The 26,812-nt window shown below is 33.9% G+C and overlaps 1 protein-coding gene across 1 annotated transcript in view; it reads left to right on the top strand.

The window, feature by feature from the left end:
- Positions 1–26,812, top strand: part of LOC136038380 (sodium-dependent phosphate transport protein 2B-like) — a 92,666-nt gene that overhangs the window by 15,024 nt on the left and 50,830 nt on the right. Inside the window, 4 exon segments of the mRNA XM_065721449.1 lie at positions 8,806–8,946; positions 15,591–15,722; positions 19,352–19,589; positions 19,689–19,749. Coding sequence (XP_065577521.1) covers positions 8,806–8,946; positions 15,591–15,722; positions 19,352–19,589; positions 19,689–19,749 — 572 coding nt within the window.

Here is a 26,812-nt window from a genome sequence, read left to right as displayed (position 1 = left end):
AAAAAAAGCTAAAAAACTAAAAAAAACTAAAAAAACTAAAAAAACTAAAAAAAGGTAAAAAACTAAAAAAAATAAAAAATAAAAAAAAACTAAAAAAAAAGGAAAAAACTAAAAAAAAAGGAAAAAACTGAAAAATAAGCTAACATAAAGGTAAAAACCAATAAAAAACTAAAAAGAAAAAAAGGAAAAAACTAAAAAAAATTTTCATCTAAAAAACTAAAAAAAACTAAAAAAGGTAAAAACTAAATTACTAAAAAAGAAAAAAATAAATGACGACACTCAAAGAGAAAGCGACCAGGACAAAAGGAATGTTCGATTAGCAATCAACAAAGCACCGGGACACAGGGAGTATAAATGACGACCAGGACATAAGTAAAAAAAAAATTAACAAAACTAAAAAGAAGGTAAAAACTACAAAAAAACTAAAAAGAAAAAAAAACTAAAAACTAATAAAAAAACTAAAAAATCTAAAAATCTAAATAAACTAAAAAAGAAAAAAAAAGGAAAAAAATAAAGGAGAAAAACAAAACTAAAAAACGAATGTATATACAGACCGGTACACCGGGATACAAATGACGACCGGGACACAGGGAATATAAATGACGACCGGGACACAGGGACACAACTACAACGGGGACACCGGGGGAAACAGGGGGATATAAATGACGACCGGGACAAAAAAACTAAAAAGAAAAAAAAACTAAAAACTAATAAAAAAACTAAAAAATCTAAAAATCTAAATGAGCTAAAAAAGAAAAAAAAAGGAAAAAAATAAAGGAGAAAAACAAAACTAAAAAACGAATGTATATACAGACCGGGACACCGGGATACAAATGACGACCGGGACACAGGGAATATAAATGACGACCGGGACACAGGGACACAACTACAACGGGGACACCGGGGGAAACAGGGGGATGTAAATGACGACCGGGACACCGGGACAGGGAATGGTCGATTAGCAATCACCATCAACAAAGCTCAAGGGCAATCATTAGAATCATGAGGTATAGATCTGAATACAGATTGTTTTCCCATGGACCATTATATGTTGCATGTTCAAGAGTCGGTAAACCTGACAATCTATTTATATGCAAAGACAATGGGACAGCAAAGAATGTTGTATATTCGCAAGTTTTACGTAGTTAAAACCATATATATATATATATATATATATATATATATATATATATATATATATATATATATATATATATATATATATATATATATATATATATATATATATATATATATATACATATATATATATATATATATATATATATATATATATATATATATATCTATCTATATTCACAGGTGGGACATAGGGACGCAACTCCAATGGCGCGTAACTATTATGGCGCGTAACGACTTACGCGCGCGGGGGGGCTTGGGGGGGGCGCGAAGCACCCCCACCAACTAGGTGTTGGGGTGGCGCGAAGCGCCACCCCAACAGCTAGTATATATATATATATATATATATATATATATATATATATATATATATATATATATATATATATATATATATATATATATATATATATATATACTAGCTGTTGGGGAGCTTCGCGCACCCCCCAAGCCCCCCCGCACGCGTAAGTCGTTACGCGCCATATTAGTTACGCGCCATTGTAGTTGTGTCCCACCTGTGAATATAGATAGATTTATATATGTGTTTCAAACTACGTAAAAATTGCGAATATACAACATTCTTGGCTTTCCCATTGTCTGTCCATATACAAAGCCGTATGTACTAATAATGACGTCATATGCAAACGCTCTTTTTACAAACAAACAAACATGCATGCACACAACTCGTTTATATATTATTAGATAGATAGATAGATAGATACAATACAAATTAACTACGTAAAACTTGTGAATATACAACAGTCTTCGCTGTCCCATTGTCTGTGCGTATAAATAGATTGTCAGGTTTACCGACCCTCAAAGATGCAACATACAATTGTACATTGGTAAAGCAATCTGTATTAAGATCTATACCGCATTTTTCTAGTGATTGCCCTTGAGCTTTGTTGATGGTGGTTGCAAATGCTAATCGAATTGGAATTGCAATCTTTTAAATTGAAAAAGCAGATCCGTTGGAATCATGGGAATGCGAGGAATAAGAACAGCCTCACCCTCATAAGGCCCTGTCAAGATTGTGGCCTCTATTAGGTTTTCCATTGTATTTTTTACGGCAAGTCGCGTGCCATTGCAAAGCTTTGGTGGTTTGATATTTCTTAAAAGTATTATTGGTACGCCTATTTTTAGTTGTAGCACGTGTGGTGGAAACCCTGAAGGATCTATGGAATTTTAAAATTCAGATGGATAATTAACCGCTTCATTTGGTTCCAAAATACAAATTAACTGCGTAAAACTTGCGAATATACAACATTCTTCGCTGTCCAATTGTCGCTGCATATAAATAGATTGTCAGGTTTACCGACCCTCGAACATGCAACGTACAATTGTCCATGGGAAAAACAATCAGTATTAAGATCAATAACACATTTTTCTAATGATTGACCTTGAGCTTTGTTAATGGTGATTGCAAATGCTAATCGAATTGGGAATTGCAATCTTTTAAATTGAAAAGGCAGATCCGTTGGAATCATGGGAATGCGAGGAATAAGAACAGCCTCACCCTCAAAAGGCCCTGTCAAGATTGTGGCCTCTATTAGGTTTTCCATTGTTTTTTTTACGGCAAGTCGAGTGCCATTGCAAAGCTTTGGTGGGTTTATATTTCTTAAAAGTATTATTGGTACGCCTATTTTTAGTTGTAGCACGTGTGGTGGAAACCCTGAAAGATCTATGGAATTTAAAAATTCAGATGGATAATTAACCGCTTCATTTGGTTCCAAAACTGTGTCGACTGACTTGTAAAGGACTGCCTGGTCTTGAATCTTGGTCAAAACAATATTGTTGATTTCATGGACGTCTATATTTTTGGGTGCGAGAATCGCTCTTTCACTTAGCCATTTATTATTTTTATAATTTTTTAGAATATTCGGAAATACTTTTTCAATCAATTCATTTTTGGACGTCACTAAATTACAGAAATCAGCAGGTAGTTGTATACGTCCTGAAATTGAGTCTACTGGGAGCTTTCCGTTTCCCATTGCCAGCAATTGATCTGAAAATGTTTGACCAGAGTCATCGTTTTGCAATCGGACACGCATATTTTTAGTTAATTTTAATGTTTTTACGTGTGCCCATAAATTAGAATTTTTCAGGCAAGCATTCATTTCGTCTGCAGGAGTTGATCTAGGTATTATAGGTAATGTTTGCCTGAAATCTCCCGCAAGCAATATTAAGGTGCTGCCAAAGGGTTTTGAGTTCCCTCGCAAATCTTTCAAGCATTGATCCAGAGCCTCGAGCGATTTTTTGTGTGCCATTGTGCACTCATCCCAAATAATAAGTTTGCATTGCTGCAATACTTTACCCATCCCAGATGATTTGGAAATATTGCACGTGGGAGTTTCTGTAGAATGCAAGTTCAGAGGCAATTTCAAAGCGGAATGAGCAGTTCTTCCACCAGGCAGCAATGTTGCGGCTATTCCGGACGACGCAATTGCCAACGCTATATCATTTTTTGATCGAATTGATGCCAGAATCAGTTTTATCACAAACGTTTTACCAGTACCTCCTGGCGCATCCAAAAAGAAAATTTCTCCAACGTTGTTATCGACACAATGCATTATCGTATCATAAATGTCTTTTTGTTCCGACGTTAACTTGGAAATGTTATTTTGTACATACGACAATAGATCACTCGTACTGTAACTTTGTTCACGATCCAATTCAACACATGTCGAAACAGCAGCGATACGGTTAGGTGAAGGCATTCCCAAATCCTGAAGAGGTTTGTTTGCCATACTTACGCACAAATCTTCTATAACAACTAAAGTGTACTTATAAATTTCTGATGTAAAATCAAAAGTAATATCTGACGTCTCTAACTATTTTCGATGAAGTATATCTTCGGACATTTTTGACTTATATTTTTCCCATAACTCTGTAGGAGCTGATGGAGAGCAAGTTGTTAAAATGATGCCAAACAATGCACGAATTTGACTTGGGGTTGACGTTTCGCACGCGTCATTGATGCAGTTATCCCAGTGTTGGTCATTCTCCAATAAATTCAGAGCTTGGCATGCACTACGGTAAGTGTCATGTATAGTACCATTTACAGTCCTCAAATACTCAAAGGATGTCGGACCGGGTACATTCAACAAAAGCAGGCGTAGAAAGAAGCATTCATATTGATTGGGGTGAACGGTGTAGAGTCTTCCTATCGTGGTATCTTTGAAGATGGTAGGTTGGCCGTCGATTGACTTACCCTGTTTTCGACGTTCAAATCCTTTATTTTTAGTATTCCACGTGTAATACGAAGGCACTTCAGTATACAGCAGTTTTTTTGCAAAAGAATCATTTTTGCAAAGAGAAAAAAAAGCTGTTACTGTTGTATCCGGTGGATTCAGGACTATTTGTTGCACGTTGGTTTCCGTGAAATAAACACGTTGACCATTCTGTAAATGTACCGCTAAGTGAACAACAGCTGGACTACGTTCATGTATCGGAAATGAAAGAATTCGCCAAACAGCTTCATTACTGCTTATGTATCTTCCAGCCTGATATTCTACGATTTCATCGAAATCTTTGATTTCGGACTGCAAGCCAAAAACTGCCATGTCACTGCCTTTGTTGACGTATTTACATATGTATTTGATTGCCTTTACGGAGTTACAGTATTCAACGTTTATGTGTGCATTAAATGTTTTTGATAATAATGGGGAATATGGAACAACCCACTGGTTATCTACTTCGATGGTGGTACCGTTACGCTTCTTTATTATTGCTGTTTTACTGCCATCTTCAGTAGATCTTCTTCTATATTGTGGGTAACCATCATTGCCAGTAATTGTTTTGGGTACTAAAAGTCGAGGATATTGCTTTGTGCACCTTCCTTTGGCCATGCATGGTGAATTTTCGTTCAGTGCACCGCAAGGTCCATGTATCATATTTTTTACAATAATATCATGTAACCCCTTATCGACATTTTTATCAGGTATTTCAGCGGAAATCACATCATCAATTTCGTTCGAAGTAATTTTTTTATGTAGCCAGATTAGTATATGTGTGTGTGGCAAACCTCGTTTTTGCCATTCCACTGAGTACATCCAGCATCGCACTGACCCAAACACTTCATGTTTTACAAGGTAGTTTATCAGTGATTTCAACTTTCGCCGGAAGACACGTGCCCTAATGTCATGCCTATGAACCACCGATTGTCCTTGAAGTAAAAGCTGCAGTATCTCGTCCCAAGATTGATTACATGTAAATGTAATAAATAAATCTGGACGACCATAGAGACGAACATACGCAATAGCATCTTGAGCATATTCATGCATATGACGGGGACTGCCAGCATATGACGAAGGTAAAATTGTTAATCTTCCAACGTTTGTGGTATTACCGTCATTTATAACTGCATCTCGCAAATGAATGTATTGTTCAGAGCGGAGCTTGGTCTGATTCAGGCGGATATATAGCAAACGTTCTGATTCAATTTTAGCATACATATCCACGACGAATTGGTGAAACAATTCACGGCATTTTAAAATATAATTTTCTTCATCCTGCCGAATCATTAGTCTATAGGAATAATAATGCATTGCACTGCATTTCTTATTCATTTCTTTGTTAGTGGCTGGATTCATCAATTTAATATTAAAGTGATAGCCGTCGGCTCCATCCCAAAAAATGATAGGATATTGTAGGGCATCGTAGCATCGATGAGTTTCAGCAATTCTTAACAACTGAGCGTTTTGCTTATGAAGAATAATATCTCGAGGTAAAAACTGATCACCGACCATAACGATTGCCACTTCGTCGATAGTCGGAGCATTGTATCTACGCACATGTTGGCCAGGAGGCGTTTTGTCAGCGGAAATAACAATTTTATGCGTATCAGTAGGCATCAAATCGATGGCTGTTTTGAACAGACGCACTAAATTATTATTTTCGTGGAAAAGATGTTGCAATTGGGAAACGATTGTCCTTTCAACGTTGGGAGAAATTTCGCAACGTGCATTCAATTCAGAATTTCTATCACTGATGAAGTACAATTGTAAAAATTTATGATTCTCGCCTGAGAATGGTAGAAGGGACCCTGCTTTATGATAAATTTGCCCTTTTACTTTGAAAGTAGACATAAATTGATCTGGATTTTCGATTTGGGCTCCAAACGACGTCATTTGGAAACATGAGTTGTATTGTCTGATTTTTGACAAAAAACGCTTAGATTCCGACGTAGTTCCAGTAAAGAAAGTCTTCAATGGCTCTGGTGGTGCAGCCAATAGAGGAAGTTTAACTTTTCCTGAGGCGCAACACATTCCCATTGTTTCACCATTGAATTTCAAGGCCTTGCAATAGGGACAAATTTTAGACATTGTCCCGATTTGAACACATCTACTCAAGCTATAATCATCGACTGGGTTGTACCTGAATGCCAGGCGATAACTTTCAGGTTGCTCTGATTCCTCGGCACGCTTTCTTTTCTTACTTTCTCTATCAGCAGCAAGCCTGATTTCTTGCTGTTCTTGTGATTCCTCGGCACGCTTTCTTTTCTTACTTTCTCTATCAGCAGCAAGCCTGATTTCTTGCTGTTCTTGTAATTCCTCGGCACGCCTTCTTTTTGCACATTCTCTTTTAGCAGCAAGTCTGCTTTCGCGTTGCTCTGGTAGTTCCTCGGCACGCTTTCTTTGCTGACTTTCTCTATCAGCAGCAAGTTTTTTGGCATAGACTCTTTGAGTATCTTCATCAGTCATTGTAAACTTAAACATTAATAGATTTCTACGTGAACATATGTCTTATATAACTTGAATGACGTAACCGTCAAAGCAAAAATGACGACAACTAATTTCATGACGTCAGCCGACACAGAAACATGACGCCACCTGACAACTAGTTTCATGACGTCAGCCGACACAAAAACATGACGTCACCTGATCCACAGACAGACAACTTATTTTTATATATATAGATATATATATATATATATATATATATATATATATATATATATATATATATATATATATATATATATATATACAAATAAGTTGTAAATAAATAAAAAAATAAAAAAAGAAAAACTAAAAAAATGTAAACCTAAAAAGAAAAAACCAAAAGAAGAAAAAATTTTTAAAAAAAGGTAAAAAACTAAAAACAAAAAAAGCTAAAAAAAAACTAAAAAAGCTACAAAGCTAAAAAAAGAAAAACTGAAAAAGAAAAAAATTAAAACATATTTGTTTCTTTGTATGTTTGAGGGTTTGCATATGACGTCTAAAAACAAAGAAGAAAACGAAAGAAAAAACTAAAAAAGAAAAAAGAAGAAAAAACCAAAAAAGAAAAAAAGAGAAAAACTAAAAAAAAAATAAAAGACAAAAAAATAAAAAAATAAAAACTACAAAAAAAAATAAAAAAAGAAAAAACCTAAATATAAAAAAAAATAAAAAAGAAAAAAAAAGGTTAAAACTAAAAAAAGCTGAAAAACTAAACCAGCTATAAACTAAAAAAAGAAAAACTAAAAAAGAAAAAAAAAGAAAAAAAGAAAAAAACCAAAAAACAAAAACAAAATTAAAAAAAGAAAAACTAAAAAAAGAAAAACCTAAAAAGAAAAAAAAAAACAAAAAAGAAAAAAAATTAAAAAGGGTAAAAACTAAAAAGGAAAAAAGCTAAACTAAAACTAAAAAAAGCTACAAAACCAAAAAATAAAAACTAAAAAGAAAAAAAAATTAAAGCATGTTTGTTTTTTGTATGTTTGAGGGTTTGCATATGACATCTGAAAAATAAAGAAGAAAATGAAAGAAAAAACTAAAAAATAAAAAAAAATAAAAAAGGGAAAACTAAAAAAAGAGAAAACTAAAAAAGAATAAAATAAGAAAAAAAAACTATAAAAGAAAAACACTAAAAAACGAAAATTATAAAAGAAAAAAAAACTAAAAAAAGAAAAAACCTAAAACGAAAAAAATAGAGATGAAAAATAAAAAAGGTAAAAAACTAAAAAGAAAAAAAAACTAAAAAAACTACGAAAGCTACAAAACTAAAAAAAAGAAAAACTAAAAAAGAAAAAACAAAAAAAAAGAAAAAACTAAAAAAAGAAAAAACTAAAAAAACAAAAAACTGAAAAAAGAAAAAACTAAAAAAATAACTAAATAAGAAGAAAAAACTAAAAAAGAAAACAAATTAATAAAAAGAAGAAACTAAAAAAAACTAAAAAAGAAAAAAACTAAGAAAAGAAAAAACGGAAACACAAATGTTTTTACAGACTGGGACCGGGACACAGGGACAACTACAACAGGGACGCCAGGGGCACAGGGGGGATATATAAATGACGACGGGGACACAGGGAATGTTCGATTAGCAATCACCATCAGCAAAGCTCAAGGGTAATCATTAGAAAAATGCGGTATAGATCTGAATACGGATTGTTTTTCCCATGGACAATTATGTGTTGCATGTTCAAGAGTCGGTAAACCTGACAATCTATTTATATGCACAGGACAGCGAAGAATGATGTATATTCGCAAGTTTTACGTAGTTAAAAACATTTATTTTCACAGAAGGCATATTTAGTCAGTTAGTCAAATCAGTTATCAAACGAATTGTCACATCAGTCAGTCAAATCAGTGTTAAGAAAGTTACTCATAGTTAGTCATCAGTAGTTAGTCAAATCACCTGTCAAGAGGTTTTAACAATATTTTCTGCTCAACATAATTTTATTTTTAGAGCTTTCAACCAAGGATAAAGTCAAGCGAGTAGTCATAGGAATACTGAAAACCATTGGACTCTTAGCGAACCTGTACATTTTTGTTGTATCTTTGGATCTACTTTCAACTGCATTCCAGCTCCTTGGGGGAAGAGCAACTGGTAGGTCACAATAGGCTTCAAAATTAGGTTCCATAGTTCTTGCGTATTAATTTCTTATGTTCCTAGTTTCAATAATCTTAGCAGCAAATTCAATAGAAAGAACTAAATGGATAACTAAAGATTTGACGATGAAATAAATATGGCATAAGAAAATGTGTAAACTAAAAAAAAAATGGGAAGTCATCACAACGAACGTGCAAGGGCATGATACCCTAGTTGCTAGCCGTAGCGAGCAAAGTGGGTGCATGAAGGTGACGTCAGACTATAGTTGCGAGAGACGAATCGTTGGTGCGCTGACAGAGGTGACAAAAAATCAGTGAAGCCGGTTCTTTTGCACCGAGTGTGTTATGAGCAGACACTGAACTCGTCTTCGTATCAAACAGTTCGTGGTAGCGAACTGCAGTAAGGAGCGACCCGGCTCACTAGTAACCAAAACTCTAAAAAATGGAATTTTGACACCAATAGCTACATCAAAAGAATTGCATTTTAATGCTGATTTTAAATATATAAGTTTAATCAAGTTCAGTCTTACCCATCAAAAGTTACGAACCTGAGGGAATTTGCCTTATTTTAGAAAATAGGGGGAAATACCCCTCTTTTTAGTGTTTTAAAAAATAGATTCGAGAGAAAGAGTCAAACTTTATCGTAAAGAGTGAGACATTGATGAGGAAGCAGCCCCTTTCATATACGAAGTAATTTCTGTTCGTTTTAAGTTTTAATGTCGCTCCTTACTTTCAGCTAAAAAAAAAAACTTGTTTTTTACATTTTAATCCAATCAGGGATAAACATGTTTTTGCACGAAATCAGGACTAGGATTGTCGTAAATATGTAGTCATCTTCAACTCATGGATAAGGAAAACCAGTCTTGCTAAAATTCTTTTCCTACTTTAAGTCAAGACTTTAGAAACATCACCAGAATAGAAAATAGGAAAAGTTGCATATGCTCTTTAGTTTAACCGCACAATATTCATTAGAATTACCATGCAACAACTTGCCAGCACTATCAAGAGGAGTATACCCTCCCAGAGTGTCTCTACTTTTTTTGGTGTGAGCCCTAAGAATTTCTCATCCCTTCTAACTAGTTTCTAATAAAATGTACAAATGCTATGCTTAATCTTTGTATATAACTACTGAAACAGACCATATTAGTTAATTTGGGACTGTACATTAAAAAAGAAAATATATATATATCTTTCATCACGTTCTTTCAGCTTATTTATATTCTTATTATATTTATTATTTATGTCAGGGCTTCTTAATCTATGGGTCGCAACCCCATTTGGGGTCGCGTAGCAAAATTATGGGATCGTGAGTGATAAAAATACAATTTAACAAAAAATGTTTTTTGACTTGTAAAATTATTGTTATAAAGAAAAATAACAATCATCGTAGATAAATATATCATAAAATCTTCTGGTTCGGAAAGACTGTTTATACCAGCATTTCTATTCCGATCATTATAATATCTTGTACAAATGTACTATGAATCAGAAGATGTTATAGAAATTTATAAAAAACGTAGATTTATTTTTGTAAATCTCTTAAAACCGAAATAATCCTGATAAATATTATCAACAAAATTTATAAGTGTTATTTCGAAGAAACTATATAAACATTTCGTGGCATTTTTTATTTAGCGATTGTATGATTGTGAATGAAGTCCCGGCATGTAAAAATCCTTTGGGTGCTTCTTAATTGATTGATCGCACCAGAATTGAGCGATGTGCTTCAGGATGCTGTTAAAGTAATAAATTTTATGAAGAGCCCTTAACAGTCACTTATTTTCAAATCTCTGTAAGGATACGGATTCCAACTACACAACTTTGTTATTACATGCAGAAGTAAGATGGTTGTCAAGAGGTCAAAGTTTTAAAAGATTATTGTTATTAAAGGACGAGATCCAAATATTTTTAACTGAACGAAAATGTGAATTTGCAGGTTTTTTTTTTCAAAATGACTTGTCTAAGCTGTCCAAGCTGTGTTATTTGTCAGATATTTTTGCAAAGTTAAACGATCTTAACTTGTCTCTTCAAGGAAAAAATTGCGATATATTTACTTCAAAGCGATAAAATTGAAGTTTTATTAAAAAGATCAGCATTTGGAAAAGTAGGGTCGAAAAAAATTCGTTCGAAATATTTTCCAGTGTCGACAATTTTATATTTGAGAAAATTCATCATAAAACTTTTATTGCCAAAACTATTGCAGATCACTTAAAAGTGCTAGAAATACAGTTCCGGACATATTTTATGTTAAATATTGATTTACAAAAAATAGTTTGGATTCAAAAGCAGTTTTGGATTGGCTTAAGTGAGATTGATCATCTGCAACTTAAAGCTCAAGAGGAATCTGCTGAGCTTTCGTGTGTCACAAATTTAAAACTACAATTTAAAAAAAGGCCTTGACTGACTTCTGGATCAAAACTTGAACTGAATTTCCCACAATCACCGATATGGCGTTAAATGTACTTCGGCCATTCAACACCACATATTTATGTGTAGTTACTTTCTCAGCTTTAACACACATTAAATCCCAATATCTTTCGGCGATAAAATGTTGAAGAGGTCTTACGTCCAGCAGTTTCAAACATTACACCAAGATTTGATTTGTTATGCAATAAAAACCGGCACATCCATCTCATTAAATTTTTAACGTAAACTTTAATTTTATATTTACCACCCAACTGCTTGGATATATTCAAGAGGCTGGCACGTACGCAGGGGGGGGGGGGGGGCTTCGCCCCCTGAAACTTTGTGAAATGTTTAATTTCCCCTTGGTTTCTTGGGATTTCTGGGAAAAGTAGGACATTAATTAATAATCTAGATGCATGTGTAAAGCCTTTTTTGGGGGATTTTACAGCATGCCATTATCCGGTCAAGTCACTGCCCAATTATAAACCCATTTTCTGTCTAACATTTTACTCTCTTTGAAGTAATTAGCAATTGTGCTGTTATTTTCTTCGTAAAGAGAGTTTGCTTTCCACAGTAAAATAGAATTATCCTTGATATTAGGGCTTTTATCTCCCCCCCCCCCTTTCAGGAGAAAGTACAGCTTTTAATTGATCAATTTTGGAAACTATCATTTTTCATTAAAATCTTACGTTTTTGCAATAAAAGAACTACCCCCCACAGCATCCATATTGCACTGTTAACCCTAAAATTTAGATTAATCACTGGTTCTAAATCGCTATGAACATAACCTGAGCCTAAAACGTACTTCTGAGGCTTCAGTCTTCTCCCCCCCCCCACCATCCGCTACAGTACTACAGATTAAAGCTAATTTGTATTTTCCGATTTACGTGTATTTTGCATTAAAAAAGTGCCACTTTATATCTGCTGTTTCGAAGGTTTTGCCCCACCTCCCCGAAAAAAAATTTCTGCGTACTTGCCTGTCGATAAGATTAAGACGGTCAGAATTCACTTTTGTTTTTGAAACTATAATAAAAACTTATTTACATAGTTCTTATTATTACTGATATGGTAATGATTCTTCCCAAAAGCTTGACGTAAATACATTCTAAGACCACAATAGCTATGTATGACCTATGAAACCAAGAAAGGAAAGGATGCAATAAAAAAGGAGTATATTTTCTCCTCTTTTCAATTCATTTCAAAAGTTTAGATTTTATTGCTTTTTTAGCACCGAGGACGACTTGATGGAGGTATCGAATTTTTATGCTGATTTTAAATATATTGGTTTCATCAAATTTAGTATTTGTTGTCAAAACTTATGAACCTGAGAAAATTTGCCTTACTTCGGAAAATAGGGAAACACCCCCTAAAAGTCATAGAATCTTAACGAGAATCACACCATCAAATTCAACGTATCAGAGAACCCTAGCGTAAAAATTTCAAGCTCCTATCTAGAAAAATGTGGAACTTCGTATTTTTTGCCAGAAGACCGATCACGGGTAGGGGGTTTATTTGTTTTTTTTTTGCTTTTTTTCAGGGGCTCATCGTATCGACCGAGTGGTCCTAGAATGTCGCAAGAGGGCTCATTCTAACGGATATGAAAAGTTCTAGTGTCCTTTTTCAGTGACCAAAACATTGGAGGGTAACTAGGCCCCCTCCAAAGCTCATTTTCCCCCCAAATTCAACGGATCATAATTTTAAGATAACTATTTTGTTCAGCATAGTCGAAAACCATAATACCTATTTCTTTGGGATGACTTACTCCCCCACAGTCCCCGCGGGAGGGGATGCAATTTATAAAATTTGACCAGTTTTTACATAGTAATGGTTATTGGGAAGAGTACAGACGTTTTTCAGGGGGATTGTTTTGTTTTGAGGGGGGTTGAGGGGAAGGGGCTAAATGGGAGGATCTTTCCTTGGAGGAATATGTCATGGGGGAGGACAAATTCAATGAAGGGGCGTAGGGTTTTCTTGCATTATTAAAAAAAACAATGAAAAAATAAATATGAAAACTTTTTTTCAACTGAAAGTAAGGAGCAGCATGTAAACTCAAAACGTAAAAATTATTGCGCATATGAGGGTTTCATTTCCTCCTAAATACCTCGCTCTCTACGCTAAAGTATTTTTAGTAATTTGAACTATTTATTTTACGGCCTTTCTGATTCAGGGGTCATTTTTAAAGAGTTGGGACAAAATTTAAGCTTTAGGGTAAATAGTGAGATATTAACGAGGGGACAAACCCCCTCATATACATAATGAAAATATAAGACTATAAAAGTTCGTTAAGTAATATAATTCTTAAGTGACGTATATTTTTTACTGATATAAACGTTCGTTAAAAATTAGACGTTCTAGTTGCCTTTTCAAATAACCAAAAATTGGAGGGCAACCAGGCCTCCTCCCCCACCCCTTTTTTCTCAAAATTGTCTGATCAAAACTAAGAGAAAGCCATTTAGCCAAAAAAAGAATTAATATGCAAATTTCATTTAATAATTTATGTGCGGAGAGCCAAAATCAAACATGCATTAATTCAAAAACGTTCAGAAATAAACAAAAAAACTAGTTTTTTTAAACTGAAAGTAAGGAGCGACATTAAAACTTACAATGAACAAAAATTACTCCGTGTATGAAAGGGGCTGTTTCCTTCTCAACGTCCCGCTTTAATATCGTTTTAAAAATCACTTTAAAGTTTTAATATCGCTCCTTACTTTCAGTTAAAAACTGAATTACTTTCAGTTTTTTTAATTTAATCCTAATAAGGGCTTATGCCAGATTTGCCTCTCACTCAATCTGACAATCTGTCTCGGCTTTTTCAACAATGGACATAATCAACATGGACATAGAACCGTTATATTGCCTAAAATGAGAGCAAAAAAAAAAAAAACAGAAACACAAAAAAGGAAAAAAAAGAAAAACTAAAAAAAAAAAAACTAAAAAAACAAACTAAAAAACTAAAGAAAATAAAAAAACAAAAAAAAAATAAAAAAATAAAAAAAAATTAAAAAAACAAAAAAAAACACCAGAAAAAAATAAAAAAAACCCAAAGAAATACAAAAAAAAAAAAATTACTGTCACAAAAGATACCAAAAAAAAGAAAACACTAGAAAAACTAAAACAAACTAAAAAAAAAAAAAAAAAAAAAAAAAAACAAAAATAGAAAAACTAAAAAAATCAATGTGTTGCGAAAAACAAAAAATTAAACAAAAACTGATGAAACTACGAAGGCGTGTCGAGGAATCACCAGAGCAACGCGACACCAGGCAATCGATTTATATGGACAGACAATGGAACGCCAAAGAATGTTGTATATCCGCAAGTTTTAAGCAGTTAAAAATTAGCAGCTTGCATACGTGTTGCTGGGGCGCACGGCCCTATATCAACGCGTGGCAGGGGTGTTACAACCTGTTGCTGGGGCGCGAAAAAAAAGACTGACACCCCGCGTGTTGCCGGGGCACCACGCGTTGCTGTGGCACTGCGTGCTACAGCAACGCGTTCCGACTGACTAGCTGACACAACAGGTAGGGGTCAGCTAGCAATCAAACTAAAAAGAAACTAAAAAAAAGAAAACAGAAAAAAACTAAAAAAAAAAAAACACCAGAAAAACTAAAAAAAAAAGAAAAAAAAACATACGCAGTTAAAACTTAGCACATTGCATACGTGTTGCTGGGTTCAGAGGAGTAGGTTTAGAGAGATTTTGGGGGGTGGGGGGTTAGGCTGCTCAGGGGGGTAGTTGACACTCCACATGTTGCTGGTACGCGCAGTGCCACAGCAACACATGGCAGGGGTAAGCTAGTACAAATATAAAAATTTAAGATAAATAAATTTATTTACTATAAAAATATAAATGAATTTTAAATCACCTAAATAGGTTTGAAATTTCGTTCGGCCATTAGACCCCTATAAACATGTCATTATTTTAAACCAAAACAGTTTTACTCAAATTCTACCTTATTCACATTAGTTAATTATTGCAAAAGTACACATGCTATAGGTTTTGAAAATTAATACTTTACAACTATCTTCATTTCATATTCTATTGTCTTAAATTGGATATAAGCAGTGAATCACATAATAGCCACTTGTCTATTATGTGCCCTTCCTAAAAATACAGCCCCTCCTAAAAATGTACCGATGACTATAGATAAATAACAACGGAATTTCTGGTAAGATAATATAAAATAGTAGCCTACCAATACAATGTAAATTACCTTTTACAGAAATAAATAAACCTTTCAGGTGATGTTTTTTCAAACGATTCGCTTCTAGCAAATCCAGTTGTTGGTGTAATGATAGGAATTCTGACTACTGTCCTTGTTCAATCGTCTTCTACGTCATCTTCGATAGTGGTGGCAATGATTGCTGCTAACAGTAAGTCTTTCTGCTGTTTTTCTTCCTTAGTGCATCCCCCCTCCACTGTTAAAACAGAAATCTTAGAAATTTTCCACACAACTGAAGTATGATGCTTCATCTACGGGTGTATTCAAGGGGTCTAAAGGGCTTAAGCTTCCCTCCCAAAGAGGCGTTTCGTGTTGGAACATTTATCTTAAATATTACAAAAAGATTTAATGTTCTAATTACTAGTTTTCTGTTTTGATTTTTTTTAAAAAGACACTTACAGGTTCATAACTTTACTATGTGTGTTTGTGTAAATTATTTTTTTTTTTTTTGTCAACCTAGAGACTTGAATGTAGCAAAACAAATAATTGAAATAGATAAATAGCGAATAGATGAATAGCGAATAGGTGAAGCGAATAGTCAAATCATCATAAGTGAAAGATATAAGTATAACTGAAATAAATAAGAAAAGATTCAATAGGCCCTCTCCTTAATCCAAGTCTTTGGTACTAGTCCCTTCTTCCCTACATCGAGTTTCACTACATACCTCTGATAGGACATAAAAACAGACTTGAATTACAACAAATGAACAAATCTAAGGCGAGAGTAATCATATAGTAAGGAAGCTTCACTCCTCTCCATTGAAAAAGTACACAAAAAGGGGCACATTTTGCAACATTTGGATAGGAATAACAGTATTCAGGCAACAACCCCTTTTTTCAATTACATCACCTCTGGAGAATTTTGAAGCCCCTCATGTATTTAATTATTTTGGGGTGAGATATCCTTCTTCCAATAATAATATAGAGTAACGCCAATTTAATTTTGAGTTACGAAACGATCAAGAGTGATTCTGGAAAAGCCTCTTACAATTTTCTACTCCCTCACCTCAAGAACATTTTTACAGCTCCTCCTGTACAACTGACTCTCGATAGCTTGAAATTCTCATCATATTGAATTATTTTCAATCGCCTATGGAAAATAGTTTCAAGTCAAACAAAAACCATGCATAGCTTGAAAAAATTTTACGGTTGTACTTTACCTCTGTAAGTCAAAGTGACCTGGAAATTACCTTTATAACTGAAAATTCAGTAGGTAAGTTGATATTAATATCTACTTCACCTCCATCAGTCAAAGTTCTAAGCTTTCTTTAGAGATACGAGTAATCTCCAAGCTTTTCCAGCGGACTTTGTAAGGCGAAACCGCAGTGAGCACGTTGGAATGTGTTTTTGAATCACATCTACTGAAGCGTCTGTCAGTGTTGCCACAGTGTTTATTACTGTACTTTACTGCAGATGGTGTGTTGTTTACACCGACAGCATCAGTATTCGAGTAAAAATGGGTGCAAAGAGACAATTAAAAACATGGTGGTAGGTGAGAAGCTAGGTTTAATTAATATGGTGCATGAAGGAACGCAAATGATGCAATACGTTCCTACCGGGATGGTGTGCACCATCCCGGGTAGTACGGTTTAAAGTCTTTTCAAAATCCAGACAGAGATTGAAAAGCGAGCTAATGTAGGTAGCACTGAATGTAGCAGGTAGAGATCTGCTGAGTTTCTTGATGTCAAATTGTGTGAGGCTAAGCGATTCAGACTATGTAGGGTTAAAAAAAAACTCTTCTTGGGGGCTTAATTATAAGAAAAAAGGCTAAACACTTCGCAAAATATCTAGGACGTGGTAATTTTAAGGCAAGGCTGGCTCGAGAAATTTAAAAAGAGACACAATATTACATTTAGAAAGTTTTTTAGCGAGAGTTAATCTATGGACAGTAATGCTTGTGATGACTATAAGGGCTTGTTAAAGAATAAGTTAAAGCAATATGACGTGAAGAGTTCAGAAAATATATTCCTGACATTGAAGACGCAAAGGTGTCCGCAATCAGCCTCCTAGAAGGATACTTACTTGTACTTGTCTTGGGACCAGACGAGGACGCCTCACCCGGCATCTAGAAGACGACGTATGGTTGACTCCCATTTCTAGTGATCTCGTGCCAACTCTTCAGCAAACCGGAGGCAGCAGCTATCCCACTCTTTGCCAAATCTTCGAAATACGCCAACGGGGTTGAGGTCGTTTTTGGCAGTTGCCCACCAATTCTTTAATTGATCACCAGGTCGCCCGCACCAATCGGGCAACGGGACAGCTAAAAGTACTTGCTTTATGATGCGGTCATTGGGTCTTCTAAGCACATGACCCAGCCAACGAAGTCTTCTCTGTTTGACAATCCTGGTGGCAGGTTCAATTTTGCAGCAGTGGTGCTGCACATCAACATTTGAGATTCTGTCAGAGTATCGAATCTTCAGGATTTTTCGTAGACAGCGGTGGTCAAAGACTTCCAAACCACGGAGATGAAGCGCCTTCAGTGGCCAAGTTTCGACTGCATAAAATAGGACAGATCTAACAGCCGCTTTATATACAGAAATGTTTGTCTTCATGCTGATCTCCCACTGGCTTATGCTGATCTCCTAGAAGCATGCGATTTGCGAACAAATGTTGTGGCAGCATAACGAGCAAGACAATAGCCAAACTACAAGTCGTGTGGATTCAAACTGCCAGAATATCAAGTCGAAAATGGACCAAAAGTGGCGTAAGTGCAAAAGTAACAAGAAGTGGAACCAAATGATAACGTCGAGGCTGAATGGAACGAGGTGATAATGCAGCTGTCATAAGACAAGATACGGACTTTTTTAGACAGTAAGGCTAATATACGGACTGTGCTATTTAGTGTGTTTGTACACGTTATTTTAATTATATTTTCAGATAGTAGTTCTTATCAACAGAGTAAACACAGGCAGGTTGGACACACGGAGGTTTTTTGGTGCCGATTTACCGAATACGGTATACTGAAAAAGGTACCAATTTGAGCTTCAAAAACTTTCTAGTTTTTGGCACCAATTTACAATGAAGCGTCGAATTTCATCGTGATCATATATAAAGAAAAAAAAACCTTAATTGCCTACTTTTGTCAGCTGGAAAGTCAAAAAACTAATTTTTGGAACCGATTTACATTAAAGCCTCGAATTTCACCCAAAAAATCTTCAATTGCTTCCTTTTTTCAACTGGAAAGTCAAAAGAACTAAGTAATAATAGATAACTTCTAAATTTCAACAATGCATGAATTTAAAATTTAAGTAATTTTTTTAATGCAAAATTTGAAAATACTAAAATTGTAACAATAAAATAAAAACTTAGTAGTAATAACAAAAGAAATAAATTGTAAGTTGCGATCAATCATGCAACCATTGATAACCTATAGTTAACTAACGGTGTCCAAGGTGTTAAGTTTTGAAAATCCCCTGCATGTTACGTTGTTTTTTATGCCGCTATCTTTTGACCACTGCTGCTGAAATTGGTGCCGAAAAAAAAGCTACTTTTTTGGGCACTTAAATGAACTCTTTTTCAAACAATTGCTGTGCAAAAGTTAAATTTGTAATTCAAAGTGCAGGGCTTGAGGGGTAGGGCTCCTCACATTTAGAGTTGGCATAAATTTTAATCGCACAAATTTTCTTTTATGTCAATTAGACTTATAAATTGATCCAAACTTTAATTCTAAATTTTGCATTGTTTAGATCTTAATCCACTTCTCGGGCAAAAAAAGTTACCTTATTTCAGGCACTTGTTTCATTTAAAATCACTTTTTAAATATATTTAATCGCATTTCAGTCATTCCTGTACGTGAGGCTATTCCAATTATAATGGGTTGCAACGTTGGCACTTCTGTGACAAATACCATCGTGGCTATGACTCAAATTGGGAACAAAAATGAATTTCGTAGAGCATTTGCTGGCGCTACAATCCATGATATGTTCAACTGGCTTACAGTGATCGTCCTGTTAGCTATTGAGGTATTATCAAGTAAGTTTGTACCGTAGGTCAACTATGGTAATTCAAAAGACGTTATGTTGCATTTGTTTGAAGTTTACACTTCATTCCCTTAATTAAATTACACTCTTTTAATTGGTTTGACCCGTTTCATCGTATTCTTTTTGGTACGAAAAAGTGGAGGGAATATAGAAACAATTGGAGTAATTACGGATCCTCTCACAGATTTAATAGTTCAGGTAATATCACAGAATTCAGAATTCAGTTAATATTCAACTGAACCAAGTTTTTGAGAGCAAAGTCGTATCCAGGACTTTCTTCGGGGGTGGTGGGTACAAACAAGTCTTCCCGGCGACATGTGTTCCAAGTATTTTCGCTACTTATGTGTGATTCGGACAAAATTATGCGGGGGGGGGGGTCAAGCCAGATACCCCTCCCCCTGGCCACAATCCTGCTATAGATGAAGTTTATTTTTATTTAAGAAGCCACATACACGCTTACTAGTAGCAGAAGCGAAATAGTACACTGCAACAGGAACTTCAAACCCTTCTATCTGCGCTTTTCGAATTGTTCAGGAGAACATCTTCAACTGCACACACTTGAATACAGTTGAAAATATATGTTTTTCACTGGTCCAATAGATTTATACTTACGGTCTTAATTAAAAATACTAGAAATCCGTGGACTTCAACAAATATTTTGAAGCTGAAAACACAAAAATGAATTAAATTGGTATCTGTTAGAAAAAAATAGCAATAACATTATAGATTAAAGGAATTGAAGGAGGATTTTCCACAGTATACCCGATATGACTTCAGAATTTTCCAAGTAGCCTTCAGGGCTACTACACAATTTCAATGTGAATCCTATTTATACACTCAAGTTTAAAGCCTGGTAGTTTAAAGCTCAGATATGTTTATCTCATACTCCCCACTGTGTTTTGTTTTTAATATTTTCATGAAGAATAGTGGAAAATGTGTCCGACATATATTTAGAGAGTGTTTAGCAGAAAGTTTCAAAGAGATATGGGCAGAACATTTTAAGAACATACTAAATAATGACGGTTGTGAGAATTGATGAAAAAAAAAAACCAACAAAAAAACTAAAATTTACATAATTTAAAAGAGAAAGAAAATTTATTTTGAATAGCGAAGAATAGCAGAAAATGTCTTCATCAGATGTTTGACAGTAAATTTTAAAGAGAGTGTTCAGCAGAAGGTATTAAAAAGAGATGAGCAGAACATTTTAAGAATGTAATAAATAGTGATAAAGCTGTAGGAATTGATACAAAAAAGACTGAAATAAATTTCAATAGTTTGAAAGTGAAGGAAGTCTTATTTTGTGAGGAATTAAAAACAGTACTAAAAGAATCGAATAACAATAAGCCCTTCGGTGCTGCTAATGTGGCAAACGAGTTTTTGAAATACGGTAGTTGCAAAATTAGAGATAATTTAGACTCATGAAGACTATTAAATATGTTTTTTTAAATAAGAGAGAACCTAATGATTTAAGAAAAAGTTAAATTAGACTCCTTTATAAGAAAGGTAAATAGAGTGAATATGATAATTACAGAGCTATTAGCTTGGTTTCTCCTGGAAGCATATTACTTAATATAATTATGCTTATTAGACTAGTAGATGCTTTAGAAAAAAGTTTTAAGAGAGGAACAGTGTGATTTTGGGATAAGCGTCGACCAAACGTTCAACCTTTGATTAATAATTTAGAAGTTTCTGAATCATCAAACCTCTTTAAGTTTGTCATTTTTATAGATTTTGACCAAACATTTGATTCAGCTGATACAAAACTTGTAGTAAAGGTTCTATCGTTGTATGTTATACCAGGTATACACATTAAAGTGATTAGTAGCTTAGGTAAAAAAAAATTACCGAGTTGGGTGAATATATTACTTAACGAGAATATCAACCAAATATAATATCAGGCTTCATTTGCCTCAATAGTATTATTTTTAAAGAAGGTGAATGCAATAACAAGTAGAGTATCAAAGGCACAGCTTGTTTTTCCCAGTTGAAAAAAAGTTCGTAAAAATAATAAGATACGTCTTTGAACTAAGATTAGATAAGGATTTGAATACGATTAGAATATTAGGAATCACAGTAAAGGCAAAATGTCCCTTAAACGTGGAAGCTTTGAAAGGCTGAGGAAGATTTATTAATTTTTTCCCAGAGGAATTTGTTTCTAAGACTAGTATTTGTTACTGATCGTTTACAAAACAATAACTGTACAAAAAATATGGTCCTATCTTACTTTTAAGTTCCTATCTTACTTCTTCCATGATTAAAGGACTAATGATGACATATTGCCAAAGATCTGGGACCATACAAAATTAGGTCACTCCCGAATAGGGTTAAAGAAACTTGATGGAAATTAGGACAAGAGTAAATCCTTAAATATTATTGTTTGGAGGATGATTTTGGGGATTTCTGTTGGCCTCAGGTGGCTGGGCTAATTTTGTCGGATACCCGGTCACAAAAATTGTGACTCGAGTCTTTTAGAATCTTATGTTTCATGACCATGTATTATCAGTGTATTAGTTTGTCAAGATTTTCACTTGACTCGCCTTGTTTTGGTAGTCCTGCTGAAACACTTCCGAGGTATTATTTACCTCAGTTTCATTGACTGCGCATGACTTGCTCACCGAGACGACTTCAGCTAAGAAAGAATCATTTATTGCTTTGAAACATTATTCAAATCCAGGCATTTTTCTCCCTAACTAGATGAAGCCTTACAGTTTGAAATAATGGTATTAAACAACACTGTTGGTGCTACTCATCGCTTGATAAACGGTGAGTCAAACAAATACCCGAGACTACTCTTAGACCATTCGTCTGGAAAATACTTTCTAAGTCTTCTTGAGCCTTTTGAAGAACTGACGTTTCAGAGCCTTCGCCATGACATTCAATGCTCTAATATTGTTGGCAGACTTAGCTACCAAATCTTCAGACCGTTTTCGACCATGCGCCTTGGCTATTCGACTTCTTGAATTTTTTACTGCAAACGCTGTTCTCATCAACATACTCAAAGGTGGTATGGTCACCTCCTCCAAATGCCAAAAGAAAGTATTTTTAGCATCACATATGATTTTAGCCCTTTAGTCGCTGGATGTAAACGACCACACGGTCGACCAAGAGTTAGACGGTCCGATAGTCTACGTCATTTCCTAAGCAAAGCCAGAACAAGACATGAAGATGCACCCATGGCGGCTCAAAACTGGGTTTACTGGAGAAGGATAATGTCTGCTTTCTTGACGCTTGTACCAAGTCAGCAAAAGAATAAAATCTCTTGGCTATTCTGCTTTTTAGATTTTCACTGCAGTCACCGTCTTTTCCAATAATAGTACCAAGGTAAGTGATGCTATCCACTTGATAGTTTTTCTTGTTACTTAACATTACTTCTTCACCTTCATCTATTCCTTGTCTAAGCAACTTAGTCGCCTTAAAACTAATTTTGAGACTTATTCTTGCATCCTGAACCCTCACATCCAATAACAAATATTTCATTTTGCTAATACTTTTATCTAGGATGACAAAAATCAGGTTGAAATAAAGCATCACATTGATTTGAAATGATGGACTTCTTGCAGAGGGTGATCCCTTGAATTATACTTTGAAAAAGAGTAACACAGGTCCTTAAATTAAGGCGCCTAAACATGTCAAAACCAACAATTTTGTGATTTAATTCTTGGCCTATCACTGGTTGGTATACTAGTGTGTATAGTTATCTCCTTTATTTTATTATAATTGGGGTATTTAGAAGTGATGGGTACCCAGTGATGTTTAGGTACAAGAGCTTGCCTATAGTCCAGAAGTCACACCTGAGGCTTGTCCTAGTTAAATGTCAGATAGACAGGAGTTGAAAACAAGAACTTCGGGAAGTGCTTCAGTGATATATTTTTTGTATATAAACTGCTCCTTAATGTGGTAACACTATCAGTTTTGAAACGGCTTTCAAAATAAACAACCGATTTTTAAATAAAGTAATTAAGAATTTATATATGCCTTACCTAATATATTATTCCTTTAAGTAAAATAAAATATCCAAAGTTTTTATTGATCAAACTTACATTTAAAACAAAACTGGTTTATCCAATGTGTTTCTCACAAATGCACGCATTGAACGTTTAGACGCACACAGCCAAGTTGAACTTTTTTAATCTAATTTGTCAATCAGAATGTCTTATGTATATTCGCATGTTGAGCAGGGGCAATTATTTTCCTACTTTATTGAAGACTCCAGTTGGGTTTAGACGTGCGAATAAGAAGATTTTTAACTTTTTGATGAAAGTCACATGGAAGATAATAATATTACAGCCAATTTGAAAAGAAGAGTAGAAGCATATTAGTTAACAGTGAAATATGCTTAATCAAAGAGGGTTGAATTAAAACAGCCAAAGATATAGGTTAATATTAAAACAAAAAAAGATTGGGGAGGGGGAGGAGGTTTACGTGGTACTGGAAACACACCGAATTCCCTTTTTATTCATCATTAGTTATATTTTCAACGAGCTCTTATGCAACACTCACTAAGCTAAGATTTCAAGAGTTTCCCAATAGCATATACTCTACTTTCCGTGTTTTTTCTATAAGCACTTTTCTGAATAAAATCAAAAGAGGTTTATCTACTATGATGTTATTTATTTTTCTAGACTGGGTGTAGGTATCTATGTTCTTGCGCCTATATATATATATATATATATATATATATATATATATATATATATATATATATATATATATATGTATATATATATATATATATATGTATATATATATCTATATATATATATATATATATATATATATATATATATATATATATATATATATATATATATATATATATATATATATATATATATATATATATATATATATATATATATATATATATATATATATATATATATATATATATATATATATATATATATATATATATATATATATATATATATATATATATATATATATATATATATATATATACATATATATATATATATATATATATATATATATATATATATATATATATATATATATATATATATATATATATATATATATATATATATATATATATATACATATATATATATATATATATACATATATATATATATATATATATATATATATATATATATATATATATATATATATATATATATATATATATATATATATATATATATATATATATAGGCGCAAGAACATAGATACCTACACCCAGTCTAGAAAAATAAATAACATCATAGTAGATAAACCTCTTTTGATTTCATTCAGAAAAGTGCTTATAGAAAAAAAAACACGGAAAGTAGAGTATATGCTATTGGGAAACTATTGAAATCTTAGCTTAGTGAGTGTTGCATAAGAGCTCGTTGAAAATATAACTAATGATGAATAAAAAGGGAATTCGGTGTGTTTCCAGTACCACGTAAACCTCATCCCCCTCCCCCAATCTTTGTTTTTGTTTTAATATTAACCTGTATCTTTGGCTGTTTTAATTCAGCCCTCTTTGATTAAGCATATTTCACTGTTAACTAATATGCTTCTACTCTTCTTTTCAAATTGGCTGTAATATTATTATCTTCCATGTGACTTTCATCAAAAAGTTAAAAATCTTCTTATTTGCACGTCTAAACCCAACTGGAGTCTTCAATAAAGTAGGAAAATAATTGCCCCTGTTCAACATGCGAATATACATAAGACATTCTGATTGACAAATTAGATTAAAAAAGTTCAACTTGGCTGTGTGCGTCTAAACGTTCAATGCGTGCATTTGTGAGAAACACATTGGATAAACCAGTTTTGTTTTAAATGTAAGTTTGATCAATAAAAACTTTGGATATTTTATTTTACTTAAAGGAATAATATATTAGGTAAGGCATATATAATTCTTAATTACTTTATTTAAAAATCGGTTGTTTATTTTGAAAGCCGTTTCAAAACTGATAGTATTACCACATTAAGGAGCAGTTTATATACAAAAAATATATCACTGAAGCACTTCCCGAAGTTCTTGTTTTCAACTCCTGTCTATCTGACATTTAACTAGGACAAGCCTCAGGTGTGACTTCTGGACTATAGGCAAGCTCTTGTACCTAAACAAGGGTGAGGTCATGGGAGCTGGGTACCCATCACTTCTAAATACCCCAATATAATAAAATAAAGGAGATAACTATACACACTAGTATACCAACCAGTGATAGGCCAAGAATTAAATCACAAAATTGTTGGTTTTGACATGTTTAGGCGCCTTAATTTAAGGACCTGTGTTACTCTTTTTCAAAGTATAATTCAAGGGATCACCCTCTGCAAGAAGTCCATCATTTCAAATCAATGTGATGCTTTATTTCAACCTGATTTTTATCATCCTAGATAAAAGTATTAGCAAAATGAAATATTTCTTATTGGATGTGAGGGTTCAGGATGCAAGAATCAGTCTCAAAATTAGTTTTAAGGAGACTAAGTTGATTAGACAAGGAATAGATGAGGGTGAAGAAGTAATGTTAAGTAACAAGAAAAACTATCAAGTGGATAGCATCACTTACCTTGGTACTATTATTGGAAAAGACGGTGACTGCAGTGAAAATCTAAAAAACAGAATAGCCAAGAGATTTTATTATTTTGCTGACTTGGTACAAGCGTCAAGAAAGCAGACATTATCCTTCTCCAGTAAACCCAGTTTTGAGCCGCCATGGGTGCATCTTCATGTCTTGTTCTGGCTTTGCTTAGGAAATGACGTAGACTATCGGACCATCTAACTCTTGGTCGACCGTGTGGTCGTTTACATCCAGCGACTAAAGGGCTAAAATCATATGTGATGCTAAAAATACTTTCTTTTGGCATTTGGAGGAGGTGACCATACCACCTTTGAGTATGTTGATGAGAACAGCGTTTGCAGTAAAAAATTCAAGAAGTCGAATAGCCAAGGCGCATGGTCGAAAACGGTCTGAAGATTTGGTAGCTAAGTCTGCCAACAAATATTAGAGCATTGAATGTCATGGCGAAGGCTCTGAAACGTCAGTTCTTCAAAAGGCTCAAGAAGACTTAGAAAGTATTTTCCAGACGAATGGTCTAAGAGTAGCCTCGGGTATTTGTTTGACTCACCGTTTATCAAGCGATGAGTAGCACCAACAGTGTTGTTTAATACCATTATTTCAAACTGTAAGCCTTCATCTAGTTAGGGAGAAAAATGCCTGGATTTGAATAATGTTTCAAAGCAATAACATGATTCTTTCTTAGCTGAAGTCGTCTCGGTGAGCAAGTCATGCGCAGTCAA

Source organism: Artemia franciscana, chromosome 18, assembly GCF_032884065.1.
Source record: "Artemia franciscana chromosome 18, ASM3288406v1, whole genome shotgun sequence".
In the NCBI taxonomy this organism is placed as follows: Eukaryota; Metazoa; Arthropoda; class Branchiopoda; order Anostraca; family Artemiidae; genus Artemia; species Artemia franciscana.
Note: the sequence above shows the minus strand (reverse complement) of the source record. Positions and strands in the feature narration are given on the sequence as shown.